The sequence below is a fragment of the Oncorhynchus mykiss genome, unplaced genomic scaffold, assembly GCF_057628025.1.
Source record: "Oncorhynchus mykiss isolate SJ-2025 unplaced genomic scaffold, ASM5762802v1 scaffold101, whole genome shotgun sequence".
NCBI lineage: Eukaryota > Metazoa > Chordata > Actinopteri > Salmoniformes > Salmonidae > Oncorhynchus > Oncorhynchus mykiss.
Window position 1 is genome coordinate 1755468 of NW_028322100.1, and position 24636 is coordinate 1780103.

At 40.3% G+C, this 24636-nt stretch overlaps 1 protein-coding gene across 1 annotated transcript; it reads left to right on the forward strand.

Annotated features, from left to right (window-relative positions):
• The first annotated feature begins 1367 nt into the window (after nt 1-1367).
• LOC110515411 (myosin heavy chain, fast skeletal muscle-like) lies at nt 1368-24636 on the forward strand. The gene is made up of 41 exons (XM_090228795.1): nt 1368-1489; nt 1994-2039; nt 2167-2394; nt 2723-2869; nt 3059-3215; nt 3487-3514; nt 3771-3879; nt 3986-4078; nt 4254-4314; nt 4487-4585; nt 4870-4973; nt 6068-6206; nt 6470-6588; nt 6757-6906; nt 7004-7174; nt 7398-7701; nt 8295-8359; nt 8442-8529; nt 8645-8762; nt 8894-9017; nt 9175-9311; nt 10405-10660; nt 10875-11117; nt 11551-11727; nt 11826-11971; nt 12151-12241; nt 12825-13214; nt 13312-13438; nt 13612-13730; nt 13874-14070; nt 14220-14403; nt 14540-14705; nt 15032-15156; nt 16054-16362; nt 21510-21713; nt 21853-21978; nt 22118-22288; nt 22573-22677; nt 22766-22861; nt 23302-23433; nt 24522-24636. Exons 3-41 carry the CDS (start codon nt 2179-2181, stop codon nt 24537-24539), a joined length of 5811 nt encoding a protein of 1936 aa, XP_090084921.1. The 5' UTR covers nt 1368-1489; nt 1994-2039; nt 2167-2178; the 3' UTR covers nt 24540-24636.

A 24636-nucleotide genomic window follows, 5' to 3' on the forward strand; every position in this document is an offset into this window, starting at 1 on the left:
AGCAGCTCCCCTCTATGGGGCTTCTTGTACTGATGTGCTGGGTGGACACTGCTCACAGAACAAACAGGGGGTATTCAGGTGAAATGTTCTGAACGTTGCTGATAGAAATGTATTGAATAGAGCTGACGTGATTCTCTATTCTACCTGACAGAGAGTCATATCTGTTCTACTCAATACATTTCTGTCTGAACGTTATGTACGGATTCACCCTATTGAACATTAATATAGCTGGAACCACATTAGACATAAAGAACATTTAAACGACTATTAAATGCAGAGGTTTTGAAACACAAAAGATTTGATAGAGTTCGAAGAATGTGAAATGCCTGTCCATAAAGAAGACCTTGATCAAATACATGTACTAAACATGATTTAAAGCAATGCCTCTGCTGATGGTGTCTCCTTCACAAGTTGCATTGAGGTATAAGTTGTGAAATTGTTAGATATTACTTGTTAGATATTGTTGCACTGTCGGAACTAGAAGCACAAGCATTTCGCCACACCAGCAACAACACCATCTGCTAACCCCATCTGCTGAACACGTGTACAGTATATGACCAATACAAATTGATTTGCTAGAGCTGTCTGTTAGAAAGATATTAAAAATATATTAAAACTGTATTGTAAAGGATTAATTCAAATGTAATGGAAATGGAAAGGAATCTGTTACTTTATTGTAACTATATAGTCATTTTAAAGCAGTTTTATAGAAGCCAGCTGCTAAATGGTTTAACTCAGAGTGTAATAAAAGTTTGAGGCAGCTACTTGGCTGTCAGAAACATGAGTGGATAAGATGATTTAAATACTGTACTGATGTTATGTAAGCCTTAAGAATCCTCCTGGACCGTTTTAGACAACTGACATGTGAGACAAAAAAAAGCTCCTGCAGCATCTTCAATAGATCATACTGTAGATAAATAACTACACCGTTGATTTAACCCTTTTATAGCTTTTAAATAGGTATTTAATATGATAGATCACAAGTATGTGGTGACTGAGGAGACAGATTCAGATTTGTTTGAAAGCAAAGTATAAAACAATCGGTTTAAAAACACATTAAGTTGTTGATGAAGATGAACGTAACTAAAATGTAATGAAATAAGGTCAGATTATTCTGAAATGTTTTTAGTGGTATTGGGTTAACAGGAACTCCATTACAGTATTTGAGGCGCTATGGTAGAAACATTGGAGTCAATCTGATATCGCAAACTTTTGATACGGTCATAATTATTATTAATGACATCTTTTATTGATGTAAACTCAACTCAATTTAAAACCAACTATTGCATTAAAAAGTAATGTAATGGGAGTGTGGCGCTCCTGGGAGTTGGTGGCGCTAGTGAGACACAGAAACACAGAGGGCTCTCAGTCAATCCATGTCCTTTACCAGAGTGGTCCATAATTAACTTTTGCCTGGTTGTCAGTTTCAACCAGATATAAGCAGGCTGAGACCCCAGCATCCATAAGTCAGACACCTTCTTCCTCTGTGGTAAGACTCTCTCCACCTCCTCACATGTTTACATTTGTGTCATCTTAGCACTCAGCATGTGAGGCAGTGGCTAAATGCACTGTTTCAGTTGACTTCTGCATTTAGTCATTTACATTATCTCTGCATTGTCAGATTATACAATATGTACAATATATACAATCAACTGACATTCATTTAAAATGTTTATACTTTAAATGTGTTTTACTTTAAACTTTTTTAGCTTTTATTTACTGTCAAAAGTGGTTCTCCTGCTGTTTATAAATGGACGGGTTGGTTTATAATGTAACTGGGTTTTCAGGGGTATTTGTTTGAATTCTTGACAGAATGTGTAGTTAAGTGAGTTGTCACCAGGAAAATGGAAGTCACCAGTTGCACCTGTAGTTTAATTGGACAAGGTTGTCATGATTGGGTTGAATTATACAGTTCTAAATGGTTTCTACCTCTTCGGGGGGCTAAATGATAATGCTTTAGACTTGTGCGTATTCACAACCTAATGTTTCCCAGGGTTCTCCAAGAAGTACAAATTCATCTGTAGAAGGGGAAAAAGAAGGTGAGATATTTTGAGTCTTCAAAAGAAAAGTGACAAATGTTCTGTTAGAGAAACCCCTCACAACTCTGTTGACTGTGGAGGAAGCACCACAGAGTCAATCATGTTTCTTGTTTCGCCTCTTTCCTAGTGATCCGTCACCATGAGTACGGACGCGGAGATGCAAATCTACGGCAAGGCTGCCATATACCTCCGTAAGCCTGAGAAGGAGAGGATGGAGGCACAAACCGCACCCTTTGATTCAAAGAACGCCTGCTATGTCGCAGACACCAAGGAGCTTTACCTTAAGGGTTTGGTCACTGCCAGGGCTGAAGGAAAGTGTACTGTGACAGTCGCGCATCCGGACGGCACTAAGGAGGTAAGCCTGATTTGAAAAGTATTCAAATTACTCTGTCTTGAAATTAATATCACAATAATCAAAACATGCCAATAGACCAAATGAAATCAATAACAGCAGTAGAATATAACCTTGAAAAACATATTTAAAAATAGCATGACATGTTCTGTACTGACTAGTTAAGAATCACCATGTGTGTCAGTGGCTGATGACAAAGTAGTTGGATTAGATTGAGGTTTGCAGTTAAACATGATTTTTTTTTAAAGATTGAACTTGTATTTAATGAGCAAACATAATTCAGTCCTACCCAGTTTGATCTGCGTATAATCTAGATTTCTGACTGTTTCAGGAAGGAAAAGAGTTCAAGGAAGCAGACGTCTACCAGATGAACCCCCCTAAATACGACAAGATTGAGGACATGGCCATGATGACCTACCTGAATGAAGCCTCTGTGTTGTATAACCTCAAAGAGCGTTATGCAGCATGGATGATCTATGTAAGATACCTGTCTAAACATACACACACATACAGTACTACACATAAAGTCATGGTAGAAACCAAAACAGACCAAATACAGTAGACCTACATTACTATACCATAGTACACCCACATCCTCACATAAATCCAGGTAAACGTCAATCTGATTGTTCTAATCCCCTAATTGAATTTATTCTCGTTCATCCAGACCTACTCTGGGCTGTTCTGTGCCACAGTGAACCCCTACAAGTGGCTTCCTGTGTATGACATGGAGGTTGTTAACGCCTACAGAGGGAAGAAGAGGATGGAGGCTCCACCCCATATCTTCTCCGTCTCTGACAACGCCTTTCAGTTCATGCAGATTGGTATGAGCTCTAATGGAAGGATGGATGGATGGATGGATGGATGGATGGATGGATGGATGGATGGATGGATGGATGGATGGAAGTTAAAATATGTTTTAGAGATGTATCTACTGTTTTCTAGTCTACGTTAGAACAGTTTGCTGGTAACATCTGATTTGACTGGCCTTGAATGGAAAAGGTTCCTAATTTAAATCCATGATGATGCTATGAATTCAATAATGTCCCCATAATGTTGCTTGAGTATGATAATCAATATGTTGTTTTGTTGCAGACCAGGAGAACCAGTCCGTCCTGATTACGTAAGTTGTTTACTAAAATCTCACTTGAGAAAATGTTTCTACTGCAATATGTTGTGTCACTTGGGTGTGATATATTACATTATGAATGGATTAGGCTACGCATAGGAATGAGTCGATGAGCGGGGATATTTGTTAATGATTTACTTATGAATTAAAATACGTCAACAGTGTATTTTTCAATGTTATTTATTAGTGTAAGACGATCTGACATTCAAACATGTGACTAAAACCCCTGATTCTCTGTCATATTAACCAGCGGAGAATCCGGTGCAGGAAAGACTGTCAACACCAAGCGTGTCATCCAGTACTTTGCCACCATTGCAGTGTCTGGTGCCAAGAAGGAAGCAGAACCAGGCAAAATGCAGGTATGTTGAACCTTTGTAAGACATTTCAGTTTGGTGGGCTGTGATCAAGCAATCGAGAATAACTAACTTTACCAGTTTCTGAGCAACTTGTGTTTGTCTCAATCAGGGGTCTCTTGAGGATCAGATCATTGCTGCTAACCCTCTGCTGGAGGCTTACGGTAATGCCAAGACAGTGAGGAACGACAACTCGTCTCGCTTCGTAAGTATGAAGGGCACACTGGGAAAGTGATCTATATTGGACAAATGTATTTCAGTATTTCCCTTCTGTTGTATCAATAGATGTCCAACAAACTGTAACATTTAAAGGGGTCTATCAAAGTAAAATGCTAGATGTATTTAGTTAACCTCTTTCTAACCCCCATGCTCTACTTTAGGGTAAATTCATCAGGATTCACTTCCAAGGTAGCAAACTGGCTAAAGCTGACATTGAGACCTGTGAGTTGATTTGGATTATTTCTCAATTCTTTACTAAATCACACAGACTTTTTGGGGAGATAAGCTTTATCCAATGATCTCTCTCTCTCTCTCTCTCTCCTCTCTCCTCTCTTGTCTCTTCTCTCTTCTCTCTTCACTCTTCTCTCTCGCTCTCTCTCTCTCTCTCTCTCAGACCTGCTAGAGAAGTCCAGAGTGTCCTTCCAGCTTCCCGATGAGAGAGGTTACCACATCTTCTTCCAGATGATGACCAATCACAAACCTGACATTATTGGTGAGGCAAAGTAGAGGTTCAGGGGGAATGTTTCCTACCTCCATTATAAATACTATGACAATGAGTACATCCATGGTAACAAGGCATTTAGATATGGGTCAGGTCTTTGGGAAATATCTATCAAGTAATGGACTGTGATGCACTAGTCCACGAGTCTCAGTTGATAATATTTATTTTATACTACATCCTTGAGTCCATCTATTGAGTAAAGGAGAGATACTGTAAAGGTAGGACAGTACAATTCTAAGAGATTTAACTGACAAGACATCCTCTGTTGTCCATAGAAATGTCACTCATCACCACCAACCCCTACGACTTCCCCATGTGCAGTCAGGGTCAGATCACTGTGGCCAGCATCAACGATAAGGAAGAGCTGGATGCCACAGACGTGAGTCAAACAGGGTTCATCATATTCTATATATGGAATGGGTAGGACCACCACACACACTGAATGCACTGTGCAATTCCAACCTGGTGGCTGCTGGGAATTTTCATGTATTGGTTTGTTTGATTCTAAATGCCTTGAGTTAGTGTTAGGAATTTTATGAATAATAACTAAACAATAACTACATTTTAAATATAACTATAACTAATTAAACTATACTCTGTTTTATTATATCTGATCAATAATGTTAATTCATAAGGAAGGGATTGTGTAGCATGAAACAGGGGGTAATTAAACATAATAAACACCATTCCAACCAGGTTGGGGAGGAAATGGATTGTGGGTTTTTAAGTAAGCAGAAAGGATCGTTAACGTGTGGTTGAACCGACTCAACTTAGCTCTGGGATGTTCAGATAAGGCAGCAGTGTTTTCCTGGGTTTTCCATCATCTGGAACTGTCTTCTAAATAGTGATGGATGAAGGTGAAGATTGCAGAAGTTAATCTTGATAAGTGTGTGTCTGGAGTGAGCAAGCAAAGCTAGGGGGTTGTAATAAACTGTTGAACCAGTTATGTCCTGGTCGATAGGAGGAAGGACATTTTATAACCTATGACGTCATATTTTGTACATAACCTGTTGTTCGTGGTTTCATGGCAGCTCGCTCTGAGAATAAATAATATTTTTCTAATTTTGATAAGACTGGTCTCAGTCTATTTTATGCAAATAAGAATCTTACAAATTCTCCTAAAATAGACTAAGTGAATTTAATTAATGAACACATATAGGAATTATGAAAGTCCGATGACAGTTAGTTAGGCATGTGCCTCAAGGAACTCTTCATGCCTTCACACTTCACCTTGAGGCCCATACTGTACATGTAAGACATCCACAAGAGAGTGTCACTAAGTCCCTGTGGAACTGTGTCAAATGTATCTTGTGACGTCATCTACCAGTGTTGGTCAAGTGTAATCACGTGGATCTGAGAAGCCAGTCAAATGTCCATCCCATTTGTTCTGGTGAGAAAACAGAACTGTAGTGTACTGTATGTGAGAAAACTACCGTTCAGTTCATCACTGTTGTACTTCCTGTCTAATGCCAGGATGCCATTACAATCCTGGGCTTCACAAATGATGAGAAGATCAGCATCTACAAGCTGACAGGAGCTGTACTGCACCATGGCAACTTGAAATTCAAGCAGAAGCAGCGTGAGGAGCAGGCCGAGCCAGACGGCACAGAGGGTGAGTCCCACTCATAGATATACAATATGTAAAGCATTAGTCCCATTCCCAGTCCCACTCATAGATATACAATATGTAAGATAGACAGAGCCTCCTCAAAGTCCGGCAGGAGATCATTTATGGAGCCCAATTTACAACCTCCAGAAATGATTTAAAATTATGAATGTGGGTTCAAATCAAAACCTAGACCCACAAAAAACTTGTCCGAAAAGAAACAAGTGATCTTGTGTTTCTGAGTCTGTTGTTGTTGGTTCTCTCTCCAGTGGCTGATAAAATCGGCTACCTGCTGGGCCTAAACTCAGCTGAGATGCTGAAGGCTTTGTGCTACCCCAAAGTGAAGGTCGGCAATGAGTATGTGACCAAGGGACAGACCGTGCCTCAGGTAAGGCGGCCAAACACAGTGTCTACCATTTTCTGAGCACCATACATCTTTTGGTGATGAGTGAATTGCTTGTTTTGAATAGTGATGATGTTTTCCCCGAGCTCTTTTCACCTTGTCACTAGACATGGTCAATATCTCATGTATTCATTTGAGCTATTATCATTGCAGGTTAATAACTCAGTCTCGGCTCTGGCCAAGTCCATCTATGAGAGGATGTTCTTGTGGATGGTCATCCGTATCAACGAGATGTTGGACACCAAGAATCCAAGGCAGTTCTACATCGGTGTGCTCGACATTGCCGGGTTTGAGATCTTTGACGTGAGTCTGAGACCAGAACAAGACAATTAGTGGTGATTGAGAGGGATTACAGCCTTGTATGATGATGAAATGATCCCTTCTGAAATTCCTTCAACAGTACAACAGCATGGAGCAGCTGTGCATCAACTTCACCAATGAGAAACTGCAACAGTTTTTCAACCACACCATGTTCGTCCTGGAACAAGAGGAGTACAAGAAGGAGGGAATCGTCTGGGCCTTCATTGACTTCGGCATGGACTTGGCTGCCTGCATTGAGCTTATTGAGAAGGTAAGCTGTCTGTCAGGATTATAATGGACCTCAACAGCAAAGTTTAAATGGAGTAATGAGAGATATTATCACATGGTATGACACATCTGACTGTTGAGAACTCAATATGTTTACTATTGTGCCCCTAAATGAAGATACTCTCATAATAGCATATTTGCTAAAAGAACAAATGTGATCCTAAATGTAAATATCACTAATTTGATGTACATCTCTTTTCGTAAAGCCATTGGGCATCTTCTCCATCCTTGAAGAGGAGTGCATGTTCCCCAAGGCTTCAGACACTTCCTTCAAGAACAAGCTTTATGACCAGCATCTTGGCAAAAACAAGGCATTTGAGAAGCCCAAGCCAGCCAAAGGCAAGGCAGAGGCCCACTTCTCCCTGGTGCACTATGCCGGCACTGTGGACTACAACATCACTGGCTGGCTGGACAAGAACAAGGACCCCCTGAACGACTCAGTTCTTCAGCTGTACGGGAAGTCTTCAGTCAAACTGATGGCTACACTGTATGTCGCTGCCCCACCTGAGGGTAAGATTAGCAGAACATCAAAATATTTCATGAAGAACTAGTTACAAATCAGTCCCATATTCTTTAAAGGCTCAGTCTGCAGTTGCTACATCCATTCGTGGATGTAGAGTTTAGAGGTTAAAAGATATGTACCCATTCATTCTTGAACATTTTTTCTTAAAGAACATCGGCTTAGTTCAGCTGTCGTACCCCATCAGAACCCAAAATATGAGCTTGTTTTAATGCTTGTAAGGAAAGTAAAGACAAACATGCACTTTACAGCCTCAAAACATTATTCATACTATCATTTTGATATCATGGATGGTCAGTCCTTTAATGCATAGATCTGTCTATAAATTTGAGTGGTTATGTTTCTCCATTCATATCTCTCAGTTTTTTATCGAAACAGGGGCAGGGAGCATATTTTGTTATTGTTTCAACTGCTGATTAGTGCTTTAAATGTATCACAATTTGTCAGGGTGATTTACTGGGTTAATTTACTCCTACAACAGGTGTTATTTTACACAATCTCATTGGCAGCACTTGCATTAAGATAAATGTGAAATTAACATGAGATTCTCTCATTTATATGGAACTTTTCTCCATTATAACAGATACAACCAAGAAAGGAGGCAAGAAGAAGGGTGGTTCCATGCAGACTGTGTCCTCCCAGTTCAGGGTGAGCTTTTAAAATGTGGATATTCAGCTGTAGTGATTATCAGAAATTATTTCTGAGAACATGGTTTGTAACCCTCTTACAGGAGAACTTGGGCAAGCTGATGACCAACTTGAGGAGCACTCATCCTCACTTTGTACGCTGCCTGATCCCCAACGAGTCAAAGACTCCAGGTACAATAGAGGTTGAGTTAAATATGACATCTTGTCAGTACAGAGTCAGTAACACTAACAAACCAGTCTATAACCTGTTTATGAGTATTAAAAGAGACTTGGTTTGTGTTTCCAGGTCTGATGGAGAACTTCCTGGTTATCCACCAGCTCAGGTGTAATGGTGTTCTGGAGGGTATCAGGATCTGCAGGAAGGGCTTCCCTAGTAGAATCATCTATGCTGACTTCAAGCAGAGGTACACGCACGCACGAGCGCGCGCACACACACAGAAATATGATCTCTAAGGGTTTTCCCAACATCAGAATAGCCTTATTATTTTACGTAATATAACCAACCTATTACATCTTGACATTTCTCCTGATTCAGGTACAAAGTACTGAATGCCAGTGTCATCCCTGAGGGCCAGTTCATGGACAACAAGAAGGCTTCTGAGAAGCTGCTTGGGTCCATTGATGTGAATCACGAGGACTACAAGTTTGGACACACCAAGGTCAGTCAAAACCCCCCAAGCAAAAACAAATTTCTATATAAAATAAAATGTATGAGTTGAACAAAAGTTAAGTAAAGAAATAAAAACAACAGCAAAAATACTTTCTATCTCTTTCCACCTGACTGGTTCCATAATTGACCATGTCAACCTGTGTCAGGTGTTCTTCAAAGCTGGTCTGCTGGGTGTCCTGGAGGAGATGAGAGATGAGAAGCTGGCCTCTCTGGTCGGCATGGTCCAGGCTCTCAGCCGTGGATTCCTCATGAGGAGAGAGTTCACCAAGATGATGGAGAGGAGGTGAGGAAGAGTAGACATCTTGGCAAAGAATTCTGTCAAACACCTGCATGTAATGTATAATGATCGTGTACTGAATATGCTGTGAGTTGTTCAGGATGAGAAAGCACATGTTATAATATTCTATTAAAGCAGCAGGTTGGGATTTAGCAAGCTGTTCAATTGTTATTTAAATAAGTGATTTTTACCCATTTTCTCTGGAATAATATGAAATGCCTCATGATCTTAGGGTTACTTGTCAGTCATTCCCTATGTAGCGCTATCTATACATTTAAGAGTGGTTTCATTTCCCTATCCCCATTCCTCAGCTGTATACAAAACATGTCAGGGTCCCTGTTTTGTAATTCTTCAAATCCCAGAATCTAGTTTTAAAGTCCTCCTCTTTAAAACTGGAGGAGATCTTTGTTACTGTAATTTAATTATTCCAATGTGTTTTCATTAATTGAATTCCCTTAATCTATTTTAATGAGAATTTGTAAGGTTCTTGTTTGCATAAAATAGACGGAGACCAGTCTTATCAATAATAGGTAACAGAATTTATTCTCGGAGCGCGCTGCCACGTTACCACGAGCAACAGTTTATATACAATAACATGACGTCATTTCATTTTTTCTAAAATTAATCTCCTCCTCTCGACCAAGACAAAGGGAACTTTAAAAGTTAATTCAAAGTTCATTCTGACCCCCCTAGCACATACACAGGACACACAACAAAACTGAATTAACTTTTGACTCCTCACCATTATTGATCACCACTTAGCTGACAGTTCTAACTAACAGAAAACCTAGGAATGCACTCACTGCCTTATCTAAAACACCCCAGAGCTCATTTCTTCGGTTCAACCATAGGTTGTTGGAATGGTGTTCATTAACTTTAATTACTCCTTGTCCGTGTCACACAATCCCTTCTTATGAACTCATATTGTTAATCAGATATAATAAAACAGAATATAAGTTTACTTTGTTACAGTTCTATTTAAAATGAGAATACTGTTCAGTCATTTAATCATCATTTTCCTAATAATCTTTAAACATGTCACTCACCATGTCACTCACCATGTCACTCACCATGTCACTCTATCCTTTCTGTGGACCAGAGATTCCGTCTTCACCATCCAGTACAACATCCGTTCATTCATGAATGTGAAAACCTGGCCATGGATGAAGTTGTACTTCAAGATCAAGCCCCTGCTGCAGAGCGCTGAGACTGAGAAGGAGCTGGCCAACATGAAGGAGAACTATGAGAAGATGACGTCGGACTTGGCCAAGGCTCTGGCCAAGAAGAAGGAGTTGGAGGAGAAGATGGTGGCCATGGTGCAGGAGAAGAATGACCTGGCGCTTCAAGTCGCATCTGTGAGTGAGCAACAACCCTCATCAGAGCACATTTAGACACACAAGTACACAGATACTAACACAATCGCTATGTGGCTAACTCAAGAAAATGCCCATGGTATATATTTATATTCAAAAAGTTTAATTGATTTGCTCTGAATTATTTGACTAAATAAAGTCTATATTTTGATACGAAAAGTGAAAACACCGTTTTTTTCTCTTGTTCTGAAACCAGGATTCAGAGAATCTGAACGATGCTGAGGAAAGGTGTGAGGGGCTCATCAAGAGCAAGATCCAGCTGGAGGCCAAACTCAAAGAGACGACTGAGAGGCTGGAGGATGAGGAGGAGATGAATGCTGAGTTGACTGCCAAGAAGAGGAAGCTGGAGGACGAGTGCTCTGAGCTGAAGAAGGACATTGATGACCTGGAGCTCACCTTGGCCAAAGTGGAGAAGGAGAAGCACGCCACTGAAAACAAGGTCTTGTAGACAGTCAAACCAAACAATAATCCAAAGAATAATCAACTCAAAACAGAACTGGAAGTCAAGTCTTTTTGTGAGTGCAGTAAAAATGAAGACACAAAATAGTGTAATATGGTGTACTCCCCACATGGGAGTATACCTGGGGTGGCAGGTAGTCAAGTGGTTAGAGTGTTGGACTAGTAATTGAAAGTTAGCAAGATCGAATCCCAGAGCTGACAAGGTAGAAAATCTGTCATTCTTTCCCTCAACAAGGCAGTTAACCCACTGTTCCTAGGCTATCATCGTAAATAAGAATTTGTTATTAACTGACTTGCCGAGTTAAATAAAGGTAGAAAAAAAAGATTCATTGCATGTTCTTCTACCCACTTGTTACTGCTACTTCACTTATGGTGAATTGACCAAAAACTACGTTTGTTGTGGCCGTTTTCAGGTTAAAAACCTGACAGAGGAGATGGCGTCTGTGGATGAGAGTGTTGCCAAGCTGACCAAGGAGAAGAAAGCCCTCCAAGAGGCCCACCAGCAGACACTGGATGACCTGCAGGCAGAGGAGGACAAAGTCAACACTCTGACCAAGGCCAAGACCAAGCTGGAACAGCAAGTGGACGACGTGAGTGGAGTTTGATATTTTGGCCATGATATTATGCAAGATGATATTATCTACAGTTGTTTAGATTTGACCAACACATGTCTGTTTATATCTTGTAGCTTGAAGGTTCTCTGGAGCAAGAGAAGAAGCTCCGTATGGACCTTGAGAGAGCCAAGAGAAAGCTGGAGGGAGATCTGAAACTGGCCCAGGAGTCCATAATGGACCTGGAGAATGACAAGCAGCAGTCTGATGAAAAAATCAAGAAGTAAACACAAATAAATTACTACAGTATTCCCTGCCTTCTTGATCAACATAATGGTTCTTCTTGGCTCATTCTTGTAATCATGAAATAGTCTTTGTATGTGATTCTTAAAAGCAAAGTGAATGGTAGCTTAGGCTCCCTTTACACTGTCTAACCAAACCAAACGTGTTTGTGTTTGTTAGGAAGGAGTTTGAGACCACCCAGCTCCTCAGCAAGATAGAGGATGAGCAGTCTCTGGGAGCTCAGCTGCAGAAGAAGATCAAGGAACTCCAGGTACAGTAGAGGATCTAAGCTCCAGTACAGGAAAATAACCAATGCATTTCTTCTGGTAGTGTAACAGTATAACTTTAGACCGTCCCCTCGCCCATACCCGGGCGCGAACCAGGGACCCTCTGCACACATCAACAACAGTCACCCACGAAGCATCGTTACCCATCGCTCCACAAAAGCCACAGCCCTTGCAGAGCAAGGGGAACAACTACTTCAAGGTCTCAGAGCAAGTGACGTCAAAGATTGAAACGCTATTAAGCGCGCACCACCGCTAACTAGCTAGCCGTTTCACATTCGTTACACTAGCACACATTCTTCCTGGTGGATTCTGATGGCTCAGTAAGATGGAAGATGGTGCTTCTTGCTGGTGCTTCTAATCTATGCAAAGATGTTGCTTCTTACCGTTGTTAGTTTGGTTCCTGCATGGGACAATGTCTAATGAATATAGTAAATATGTTAGTGTAGCTGGCTATGTATAAACACATTTATGCTAAATATACAGTACATGCTATTATTATGTAGTGAGGTTCAATTGTTTCAACTGTATTGTAGTGTTCATTCCCCCTGCCCCTGACCCTTTTTCTAGGCCCGTATTGAGGAGCTGGAGGAGGAAATTGAGGCTGAGCGTGCTGCCAGGGCCAAGGTTGAGAAGCAGAGGGCCGATCTCTCCAGGGAACTTGAGGAGATCAGTGAGAGACTGGAGGAGGCCGGAGGCGCCACTGCTGCTCAGATTGAGATGAACAAGAAGCGCGAGGCTGAGTTCCAGAAGCTGCGTCGTGATCTTGAAGAGTCCACCCTGCAGCATGAGGCCACAGCCGCCGCTCTGCGCAAGAAGCAGGCCGACAGTGTGGCTGAGCTCGGGGAGCAGATCGACAACCTGCAGCGCGTCAAGCAGAAGCTGGAGAAGGAGAAGAGTGAGTACAAGATGGAGATTGATGACCTCTCCAGCAACATGGAGGCTGTCGCCAAGACTAAGGTGAGTAGTGATGTTTTGGTCAAGCAGTGTTGAGGATGGTCAGCTAAATTACCATTCAATAGACTGAAGTTGACAGTCACATATGTTTCACTAACAGGGCAATCTGGAGAAGATGTGCCGTACTCTTGAGGACCAGCTGAGCGAGCTCAAGACTAAGAATGATGAGAATGCTCGCCAGGTCAACGACATCAGCGGACAGAGGGCCAGACTCCTGACAGAAAATGGTACCTCCAACAATGAACAATAAACCAATATAGTTCACCTCAGTAGTACACAATAACATGTGTAGGGGGCTGTAAATTCAGTCCACACAGTTTCTGCACTACGATTCCTCAAAATACAATGTCAATCTTCGAGAACAGAGTCCACATAACAAGATGTCCCTCTTTCCCTGCAGGTGAGTTTGGCCGCCAGCTGGAGGAGAAGGAAGCCCTGGTGTCTCAGCTGACCAGAGGCAAACAGGCTTTCACCCAACAGGTGGAGGAGCTGAAGAGACTGATTGAGGAGGAGGTCAAGGTAAGGCATCCTAAATGGAAACCACCTTCCAGTTTAGATCTTTATCTACACATATACTGTTTCTACACCTCCCTCAGAGACTTCTACTGTCATCTGTTTTACTCTCCCTCTCTAATCTCTCTTTGTCTTTCTTTATCTCTCAGGCTAAAAACGCACTGGCCCATGGTGTCCAGTCTGCCCGCCATGACTGTGATCTCCTGAGAGAGCAGTTTGAGGAGGAGCAGGAGGCCAAGGCAGAGCTGCAGCGCGGCATGTCCAAGGCCAACAGTGAGGTGGCTCAGTGGAGGACTAAGTATGAAACTGATGCCATCCAACGCACAGAGGAGCTGGAGGAGGCCAAGTGAGTTGCTCTCAATAGTAAAGACTAAAATAAAGGCTGTGGATGGTGAGGCTGGTTGGGGATCTGAGAAAATGGTACTTCAATATGTAGTGCAGTATTTGTTTCACAACAAGTTACTCACCATGACACCACCCGCTGTTGTCCAACAGGAAGAAGCTGGCCCAGCGTCTGCAGGAGGCTGAGGAGACCATTGAGGCGACCAACTCAAAGTGTGCCTCCCTGGAGAAGACCAAGCAGAGACTGCAGGGAGAGGTGGAGGACCTCATGATTGACGTTGAGAGAGCCAACGCCATGGCCGCTAACCTTGACAAGAAGCAGAGGAACTTCGACAAGGTGAACATTTATAAACCTCACTCTAGGGTGATATTTTCTGTCTGCTATTTTATCAGTTGTATTATAATTGTAGCATATTTCCGATTGAAAACTCTCTTTCAATGAGTTGTAATGAAAGTCCCATGGATTTCCCCAGGTTCTGGCAGAGTGGAAGCAGAAGTATGAGGAGGGCCAGGCTGAGCTGGAAGGAGCTCAGAAGGAGGCTCGCTCAATGAGCACTGAACTCTTCAAGATGAAGAACTCCTACGAGGAGGCTCTGGATCATCTGGAGACTCTGAAGAGAGAGAACAAGAACCTGCAACGTGAGCATTTTACAGCAGTTATTTTTGCATGATGTTTGACCAGTGTTTGAAAATGGAATCGACTGGAATCATCAACATTATATCAAATTGCTATTAGACAATCTCAGAATTTTTATATACATTTTAAAATATATATATTTTTGGAACTTGTAATTGGTATTCTTTTGAACAACCCAATGATGTGGGGTGGCAATTAGATTTGCAGGACAGTATGAAGTGCTGTTCATTAATAAACTGTTATTATGATTCATTATAAACTTCAGTGCATTGGTGATAGCCACTGAAAATCTCCTGAGTCTAAACAGCTTCTGTGTTTGTGTGTGCAGAGGAGATCTCTGACCTGACTGAGCAGATCGGAGAGACTGGCAAGAGCATCCATGAGCTGGAGAAGGCCAAGAAGACCGTGGAGACAGAGAAGTCTGAGATCCAGACCGCTCTGGAGGAGGCTGAGGTACAAACTACAGCTGTTTGATAGGAAAAGCAGTGTTACACTTGGCAATGCCAGCTACAATCCACTGCTCCCTTTTATTGGTGTTTATTGTAATCATATATATGCAATTCCTTGTGTTTTGCACATCCAAACGTCCTGACCCTTCGCTAAGCTCCGCCCTAAAGTTTGTGGGCAACCAATCCCTGTTCTCCAATGGATAGCAACTATCGTCGAGTCAGACACATCGAACAAGCTCTTGTTTCAAACACATGAAAACCAGTAGAAAAAGAAAACAGAAACACAGACTTTTCTTAAAATAAAATTAAAGTTTAAAAATTGAACAGTTCACCAGGGGTACTTGCTACTTGAATCCTGAAATGCAGAGCCTGTTGATAGTTTTTTTCACATCCGATATACTTTTGTTGTATTGTTTTCTAACTCAGCTGGTTAGCTAGCTCTGTCTCATAGACCACCAAACGTTGCTAGCTAGCCATATAACTTATATGATCATGTACATTGGCTAGCTCAGTTAGTCATGTTATGAATACATCTCCCATCTGCTTTAAACTTCAGGATACGATTTGAGACCACTAGTTAGTTCCGAAAGTAGTTATAGCTTTGACTGCATGCTGGCACTGAATTCAGAGCCATTCAGTGGCCACACTACAAAAAATAATTTGACCAGGAATCCCTTTGAAGCAGCTGTAATGACAGACCAACACAACATACCTGAGGGGTAGTGTTTAATTTCATTGTGTATACAAAAACACAGTTTGAGATTATTGTAAGGGGTTTATTCCAGTGGTCTGAATGGGGAATTGGGCTTCCCAGGAAAATATAGTCTGAGGTTGCAACAGTAACCAAGGGGGGCGGAGCTGAGTGAAGGGTTGATTTGACTGACTGCTTCTCTTCGTTCAGGGCACACTGGAACACGAGGAATCCAAGATTCTGCGTGTGCAGCTGGAGCTGAACCAGATCAAGGGTGAGGTGGACAGGAAGATCGCTGAGAAGGACGAGGAGATGGAGCAGATCAAGAGGAACAGCCAGAGGGTGGTTGACTCCATGCAGAGCACCCTGGACTCTGAGGTCAGGAGCAGGAATGATGCCCTGAGGGTGAAGAAGAAGATGGAGGGAGACCTGAACGAGATGGAGATTCAGCTGAGCCACGCCAACAGGCAGGCCGCTGAGGCCCAGAAACAGCTGAGGAACGTCCAGGGACAGTTCAAGGTAAAGGGACTTGGACATCAGGCTCAAAAACCTGAACATGGGGAGGGATTTGTTTGTGAATCAGTAGAAAATAATAGATCAGAGGAATGTAATAGAGTAGACTAATATACTGTAGGAAGGTTGGGATATTAGAGTAGACTAATATACTGTAGGAAGGTTGGGATATTAGAGTAGACTAATATACTGTAGGAAGGTTGGGATATTAGAGTAGACTAATATACTGTAGGAAGGTTGGGATATTAGAGTAGACTAATATACTGTAGGAAGGTAGGGATATTAGAGTAGACTAATATACTGTAGGAAGGTAGGGATATTAGAGTAGACTAATATACTGTAGAAAGGTTGGGATATTAGAGTGGACTAATATACTGTAGGGATATTAGAGTAGACTAATATACTGTAGGGATATTAGAGTAGACTAATATACTGTAGGAAGGTAGGGATATTAGAGTAGACTAATATACTGTAGGAAGGTAGGGATATTAGAGTAGACTAATATACTGTAGGGATATTAGAGTAGACTAATATACTGTAGGAAGGTTGGGATATTAGAGTAGACTAATATACTGTAGGAAGGTTGGGATATTAGAGTAGACTAATATACTGTAGGGATATTAGAGTAGACTAATATACTGTAGGAAGGTTGGGATATTAGAGTAGACTAATATACTGTAGGAAGGTTGGGATATTAGAGTAGACTAATATACTGTAGGAAGGTTGGGATATTAGAGTAGACTAATATACTGTAGGAAGGTAGGGATATTAGAGTGGACTAATATACTGTAGGAAGGTAGGGATATTAGAGTAGACTAATATACTGTAGGAAGGTAGGGATATTAGAGTGGACTAATATACTGTAGGGATATTAGAGTGGACTAATATACTGTAGGAAGGTAGGGATATTAGAGTGGACTAATATATACTGTAGGAAGGTAGGGATATTAGAGTAGACTAATATACTGTAGGGATATTAGAGTAGACTAATATACTGTAGGAAGGTAGGGATATTAGAGTGGACTAATATACTGTAGGAAGGTTGGGATATTAGAGTAGACTAATATACTGTAGGAAGGTTGGGATATTAGAGTAGACTAATATACTGTAGGGATATTAGAGTGGACTAATATACTGTAGGGATATTAGAGTAGACTAATATACTGTAGGAAGGTTGGGATATTAGAGTGGACTAATATACTGTAGGGATATTAGAGTAGACTAATATACTGTAGGAAGGTAGGGATATTAGAGTGGAGTAATATACTGTAGGAAGGTTGGGATATTAGAGTAGACTAATATACTGTAGGAAGGTTGGGATATTAGAGTAGACTAATATACTGTAGGGATATTAGAGTAGACTAATATACTGTAGGAAGGTTGGGATATTAGAGTAGACTAATATACTGTAGGGATATTAGAGTGGACTAATATACTGTAGGGATATTAGAGTAGACTAATATACTGTAGGAAGGTAGGGATATTAGAGTAGACTAATATACTGTAGGGATATTAGAGTAGACTAATATACTGTAGGAAGGTAGGGATATTAGAGTGGACTAATATACTGTAGGGATATTAGAGTAGACTAATATACTGTAGGAAGGTTGGGATATTAGAGTAGACTAATATACTGTAGGAAGGTAGGGATATTAGAGTAGACTAATATACTGTAGGAAGGTAGGGATATTAGAGTAGACTAATATACTGTAGGAAGGTTGGGATATTAGAGTGGACTAATATACTGTAGGGATATTAGAGTAGACTAATATACTGTAGGAAGGTAGGGATATTAGAGTGGACTAATATACTGTAGGGATATTAGAGTAGACTAATATACTGTAGGAAGGTTGGGATATTAGAGTGGACTAATATACTGTAGGGATATTAGAGTAGACTAATATACTGTAGGAAGGTTGGGATATTAGAGTGGACTAATATACTGTAGGAAGGTAGGGATATTAGAGTGGACTAATATATACTGTAGGAAGGTTGGGATATTAGAGTGGACTAATATATACTGTAGGAAGGTTGGGATATTAGAGTGGACTAATATACTGTAGGAAGGTAGGGATATTAGAGTGGACTAATATACTGTAGGGATATTAGAGTAGACTAATATACTGTAGGAAGGTTGGGATATTAGAGTAGACTAATATACTGTAGGAAGGTAGGGATATTAGAGTAGACTAATATACTGTAGGAAGGTAGGGATATTAGAGTGGACTAATATATACTGTAGGAAGGTAGGGATATTAGAGTGGACTAATATACTGTAGGGATATTAGAGTAGACTAATATACTGTAGGGATATTAGAGTGGACTAATATACTGTAGGGATATTAGAGTAGACTAATATACTGTAGGAAGGTTGGGATATTAGAGTAGACTAATATACTGTAGGAAGGTAGGGATATTAGAGTGGACTAATATACTGTAGGGATATTAGAGTAGACTAATATACTGTAGGGATATTAGAGTAGACTAATATACTGTAGGAAGGTTGGGATATTAGAGTGGACTAATATACTGTAGGAAGGTAGGGATATTAGAGTAGACTAATATACTGTAGGAAGGTAGGGATATTAGAGTAGACTAATATACTGTAGGAAGGTTGGGATATTAGAGTAGACTAATATACTGTAGGGATATTAGAGTGGACTAATATACTGTAGGGATATTAGAGTAGACTAATATACTGTAGGAAGGTAGGGATATTAGAGTGGACTAATATACTGTAGGGATATTAGAGTAGACTAATATACTGTAGGGATATTAGAGTGGACTAATATACTGTAGGGATATTAGAGTAGACTAATATACTGTAGGAAGGTTGGGATATTAGAGTAGACTAATATACTGTAGGAAGGTTGGGATATTAGAGTAGACTAATATACTGTAGGAAGGTAGGGATATTAGAGTGGACTAATATACTGTAGGAAGGTTGGGATATTAGAGTAGACTAATATACTGTAGGGATATTAGAGTAGACTAATATACTGTAGGAAGGTAGGGATATTAGAGTGGACTAATATACTGTAGGAAGGTTGGGATATTAGAGTAGACTAATATACTGTAGGAAGGTTGGGATATTAGAGTAGACTAATATACTGTAGGAAGGTAGGGATATTAGAGTGGACTAATATACTGTAGGAAGGTTGGGATATTAGAGTAGACTAATATACTGTAGGGATATTAGAGTAGACTAATATACTGTAGGAAGGTAGGGATATTAGAGTGGACTAATATACTGTAGGAAGGTTGGGATATTAGAGTAGACTAATATACTGTAGGAAGGTTGGGATATTAGAGTAGACTAATATACTGTAGGGATATTAGAGTGGACTAATATACTGTAGGAAGGTTGGGATATTAGAGTAGACTAATATACTGTAGGAAGGTAGGGATATTAGAGTGGACTAATATACTGTAGGGATATTAGAGTGGACTAATATATACTGTAGGAAGGTTGGGATATTAGAGTGGACTAATATACTGTAGGGATATTAGAGTAGACTAATATACTGTAGGAAGGTTGGGATATTAGAGTAGACTAATATACTGTAGGAAGGTAGGGATATTAGAGTGGACTAATATACTGTAGGGATATTAGAGTGGACTAATATACTGTAGGGATATTAGAGTAGACTAATATACTGTAGGAAGGTTGGGATATTAGAGTAGACTAATATACTGTAGGAAGGTAGGGATATTAGAGTAGACTAATATACTGTAGGAAGGTAGGGATATTAGAGTAGACTAATATACTGTAGGAAGGTAGGGATATTAGAGTGGACTAATATACTGTAGGGATATTAGAGTGGACTAATATACTGTAGGAAGGTTGGGATATTAGAGTAGACTAATATACTGTAGGAAGGTAGGGATATTAGAGTAGACTAATATACTGTAGGAAGGTTGGGATATTAGAGTAGACTAATATACTGTAGGAAGGTAGGGATATTAGAGTAGACTAATATACTGTAGGGATATTAGAGTAGACTAATATACTGTAGGAAGGTTGGGATATTAGAGTAGACTAATATACTGTAGGAAGGTAGGGATATTAGAGTAGACTAATATACTGTAGGAAGGTAGGGATATTAGAGTAGACTAATATACTGTAGGGATATTAGAGTGGACTAATATACTGTAGGAAGGTTGGGATATTAGAGTAGACTAATATACTGTAGGAAGGTTGGGATATTAGAGTGGACTAATATACTGTAGGGATATTAGAGTAGACTAATATACTGTAGGAAGGTTGGGATATTAGAGTGGACTAATATACTGTAGGGATATTAGAGTGGACTAATATACTGTAGGAAGGTTGGGATATTAGAGTGGACTAATATACTGTAGGGATATTAGAGTGGACTAATATACTGTAGGGATATTAGAGTAGACTAATATACTGTAGGAAGGTTGGGATATTAGAGTGGACTAATATACTGTAGGGATATTAGAGTGGACTAATATATACTGTAGGGATATTAGAGTAGACTAATATACTGTAGGAAGGTTGGGATATTAGAGTAGACTAATATACTGTAGGGATATTAGAGTAGACTAATATACTGTAGGAAGGTTGGGATATTAGAGTGGACTAATATACTGTAGGAAGGTAGGGATATTAGAGTAGACTAATATACTGTAGGAAGGTAGGGATATTAGAGTGGACTAATATACTGTAGGGATATTAGAGTAGACTAATATACTGTAGGAAGGTTGGGATATTAGAGTGGACTAATATACTGTAGGGATATTAGAGTGGACTAATATATACTGTAGGGATATCGGGGACATTTTTACCAATGAACCTAGCTAGGTATGCTAGTGGTTTGAGCGTTGGGCCAGTAACCAACAGGTTGCTGGATCTGTCATTCTGCCCCTGAGCAAGGCAGTTAACCCACTGTTCCCCTGAGCAAGGCAGTTAACCCACTGTTCCCTGGGCGCCGATGACGTGGATGTCGATTAAGGCAGACCCCTTCACCTCTCTGATTCAGAGGAGTTTAGGTTAATTGCAGAAGACACATTTCAGTTGAAGGCAGTCAGTTGTACAACTGACTAGTTATCCCCCATTCCCCCTTATTACCAATCCTATCGCCCCTACTTCCACAAGTCTAATGATACTATGTAATTGTGAACCCCAGGATGCCCAATTGCACCTTGATGATGCCGTCCGCGCCGCAGAAGACATGAAGGAGCAGGCAGCCATGGTGGAGCGCAGAAACGGTCTGATGGTGGCTGAAATCGAGGAGCTGAGAGTAGCTCTGGAGCAGACAGAGAGAGGCCGCAAAGTGGCTGAGACTGAGCTGGTGGACGCCAGCGAGCGTGTTGGACTGCTGCACTCCCAGGTATGGGTCAAAAGCCATTTCTAATGAAACTCAACCAAGCAAACCGTTTACATTTTCATGACTTCAGCCTTGTGACTTTCTCTATCTCACTTGTAAGTTCTCTTGGGAGTCAAACAAATCGCCTTGTTTCCTCCTTCAGAACACCAGCCTTGCGAACACCAAGAAGAAGCTGGAGACTGACCTGGTTCAGGTGCAGGGAGAGGTGGACGACATCGTCCAGGAGGCCAGGAATGCAGAGGAGAAGGCCAAGAAGGCCATCACTGACGTGAGTCCTTGAATTACATCAACTTGATTTGTCCCCAAGGGCCAGCAGTCACTGGGCTGGTTTAACCACACCAAAGATCCCAAAGGAGCTTTATGATTGGTGCCAGTTGGTGCATAAATGAAACTAACTACCATTCCAGGCGGCCATGATGGCTGAGGAGCTGAAGAAGGAGCAGGACACCAGCTCTCACCTGGAGAGGATGAAGAAGAACCTGGAGGTCACAGTCAAGGACCTGCAGCACCGTCTGGATGAGGCTGAGAATCTGGCCATGAAGGGAGGCAAGAAGCAGCTCCAGAAACTGGAGTCCAGGGTGAGTTAACAGCAGGGTGGATTGAAAAACAGATTGCTGGAAATGTATTTGATCATATGAAAATGAACAGGGGTATTGTGTAATGGCTTTTTCTCTCAATCACCCACCTACATCATGAAATGTAGTTGTTTTCATTATATACCCCTTTAATTAAAATCGTAAAAGTTCATAGGAGCAGACAACACTTATTGACCACTAGAAGAAGAGTCCTCTGTTTTACAAACATTTGTTACGTCTGACTTTACCACCTCACATAAATGCTGACCTTTATTTCTTCCACAAAGGTGCGTGAGCTCGAGACTGAGGTGGAGGCCGAGCAGAGAAGAGGTGTAGACGCGGTCAAGGGAGTCCGCAAGTATGAGCGCAGAGTCAAGGAGCTCACTTACCAGGTAAGAGAAAGTGCATTCTGCACACACTAAAGCACACTGGTTTGTGTGTTAAACTATGGACTATTGATTCTTGTAACTTCTCCCACAGACTGAGGAGGATAAGAAGAACGTTGCCAGACTTCAGGACCTGGTAGATAAGCTGCAGATGAAAGTGAAGGCCTACAAGAGGCAGGCTGAGGAAGCGGTGAGTCACAGACTTAGTCAAATCATCTGAAAGCTTACAGTCCCAAGGAGACATTACAAAACATTTAGTGAGTTTAGTTGAAGTGTTGTTACTGCACAACGTCAACATTGACTCAGTTGATAGTGCAAGTCCTTTCTGAAGAAATGTTTGCACAGTGACTCCTCTTCCTATGTGTAACATTTTAAAGTAGAGAGGGTTGAATATTATTGGTGGTGGTGCTGACTCTCCTGGATCACATGGCCCTGGAAGCAGCAGATTGTTCCACCACTCACTTTCTCTGCTGTATCATCTATCTCCTTATATATACTGTACAATGCTATCCTAAATCTGTCAATAAAAAAAAACGTTAAAATACATTTTAAAAATATATATTAATTTGGTACCTGAAGCTCCAAACTTTCAATACTGATGTTATGCTCTCGTCTCTTTTCCTCACCCAGGAGGAAGCATCCAACCAGCACATGTCTAAGTTCCGGAAGGTTCAGAATGAGCTGGAAGAGGCTGAGGAGCGTGCTGACATCGCTGAGACTCAGGTCAACAAGCTCAGAGCCAAGACCCGCGACTCTGGAAAGGTACAGAACTGCTGCTAAACCTACACCTGACTGATGTTCAAACATGACCACATCAACACCACCTATGATTCATTCTTCACAGAGGTCAATACTGATGTTTAACAATCACTCAAATGTTGAGGATCTCTGAGATAAAATGTTCAGGACAGGTTAAAATACATTTTTCTTTATAAAAGGTTATTCAAAAATCAAGCTGAGCACAGAGTCTTAAATACTTGATGCATTCTGTTATTTCCAAGTGTTGATATAATTATCATGTTCATTATTAATACTGATCCATTCTGTTATTACCAAGTGTTGATATAATTATCATGTTCATTATTAATACTGATCCATTCTGTTATTACCAAGTGTTGATATATTTATCATGTTCATTATTAATACTGATCCATTCTGTTATTACCAAGTGTTGATATAATTATCATGTTCATTATTAATACTGATCCATTCTGTTATTACCAAGTGTTGATATATTTATCATGTTCATTATTAATACTGATCCATTCTGTTATTACCAAGTGTTGATATAATGATCATGTTCATTATTAATACTGATCCATTCTGTTATTACCAAGTGTTGATATAATTATCATGTTCATTATTAATACTGATCCATTCTGTTATTACCAAGTGTTGATATAATTATCATGTTCATTATTAATACTGATCCATTCTGTTATTACCAAGTGTTGATATAATTATCATGTTCATTATTAATACTGATCCATTCTGTTATTACCAAGTGTTGATATAATTATCATGTTCATTATTAATACTGATCCATTCTGTTATTACCAAGTGTTGATATAATTATCATGTTCATTATTAATACTGATCCATTCTGTTATTACCAAGTGTTGATATAATTATCATGTTCATTATTAATACTGATCCATTCTGTTATTACCAAGTGTTGATATAATTATCATGTTCATTATTAATACTGATCCATTCTGTTATTACCAAGTGTTGATATAATTATCATGTTCATTATTAATACTCATCCATTCTGTTATTAGCAAGTGTTGATATAATTATCATGTTCATCATTCATACTGATCCATTCTGTTATTTCTTTCTTCTTACAGGGAAAAGAAGCTGAATAAACAAGACCAAAGTCTTATCAATTTCCTGTGTTTCATAAAATATGATTTTCATGGTGAAATGTTGAGCATTGATTAAAAACATGTCGGCCTACATACA

Coding starts and splice junctions, on each gene's coding strand:
- LOC110515411 (XM_090228795.1), top strand. CDS start 2,179: ATGAGTACGGACGCGGAGATGCAAATCTACGGCAAGGCTGCCATATAC. Junction 4,315..4,486: donor TAAAGCTGACATTGAGACCT/GTGAGTTGATTT, acceptor TCTCTCTCTCAG/ACCTGCTAGAGAAGTCCAGA. Junction 11,728..11,825: donor TGGAACAGCAAGTGGACGAC/GTGAGTGGAGTT, acceptor TATATCTTGTAG/CTTGAAGGTTCTCTGGAGCA.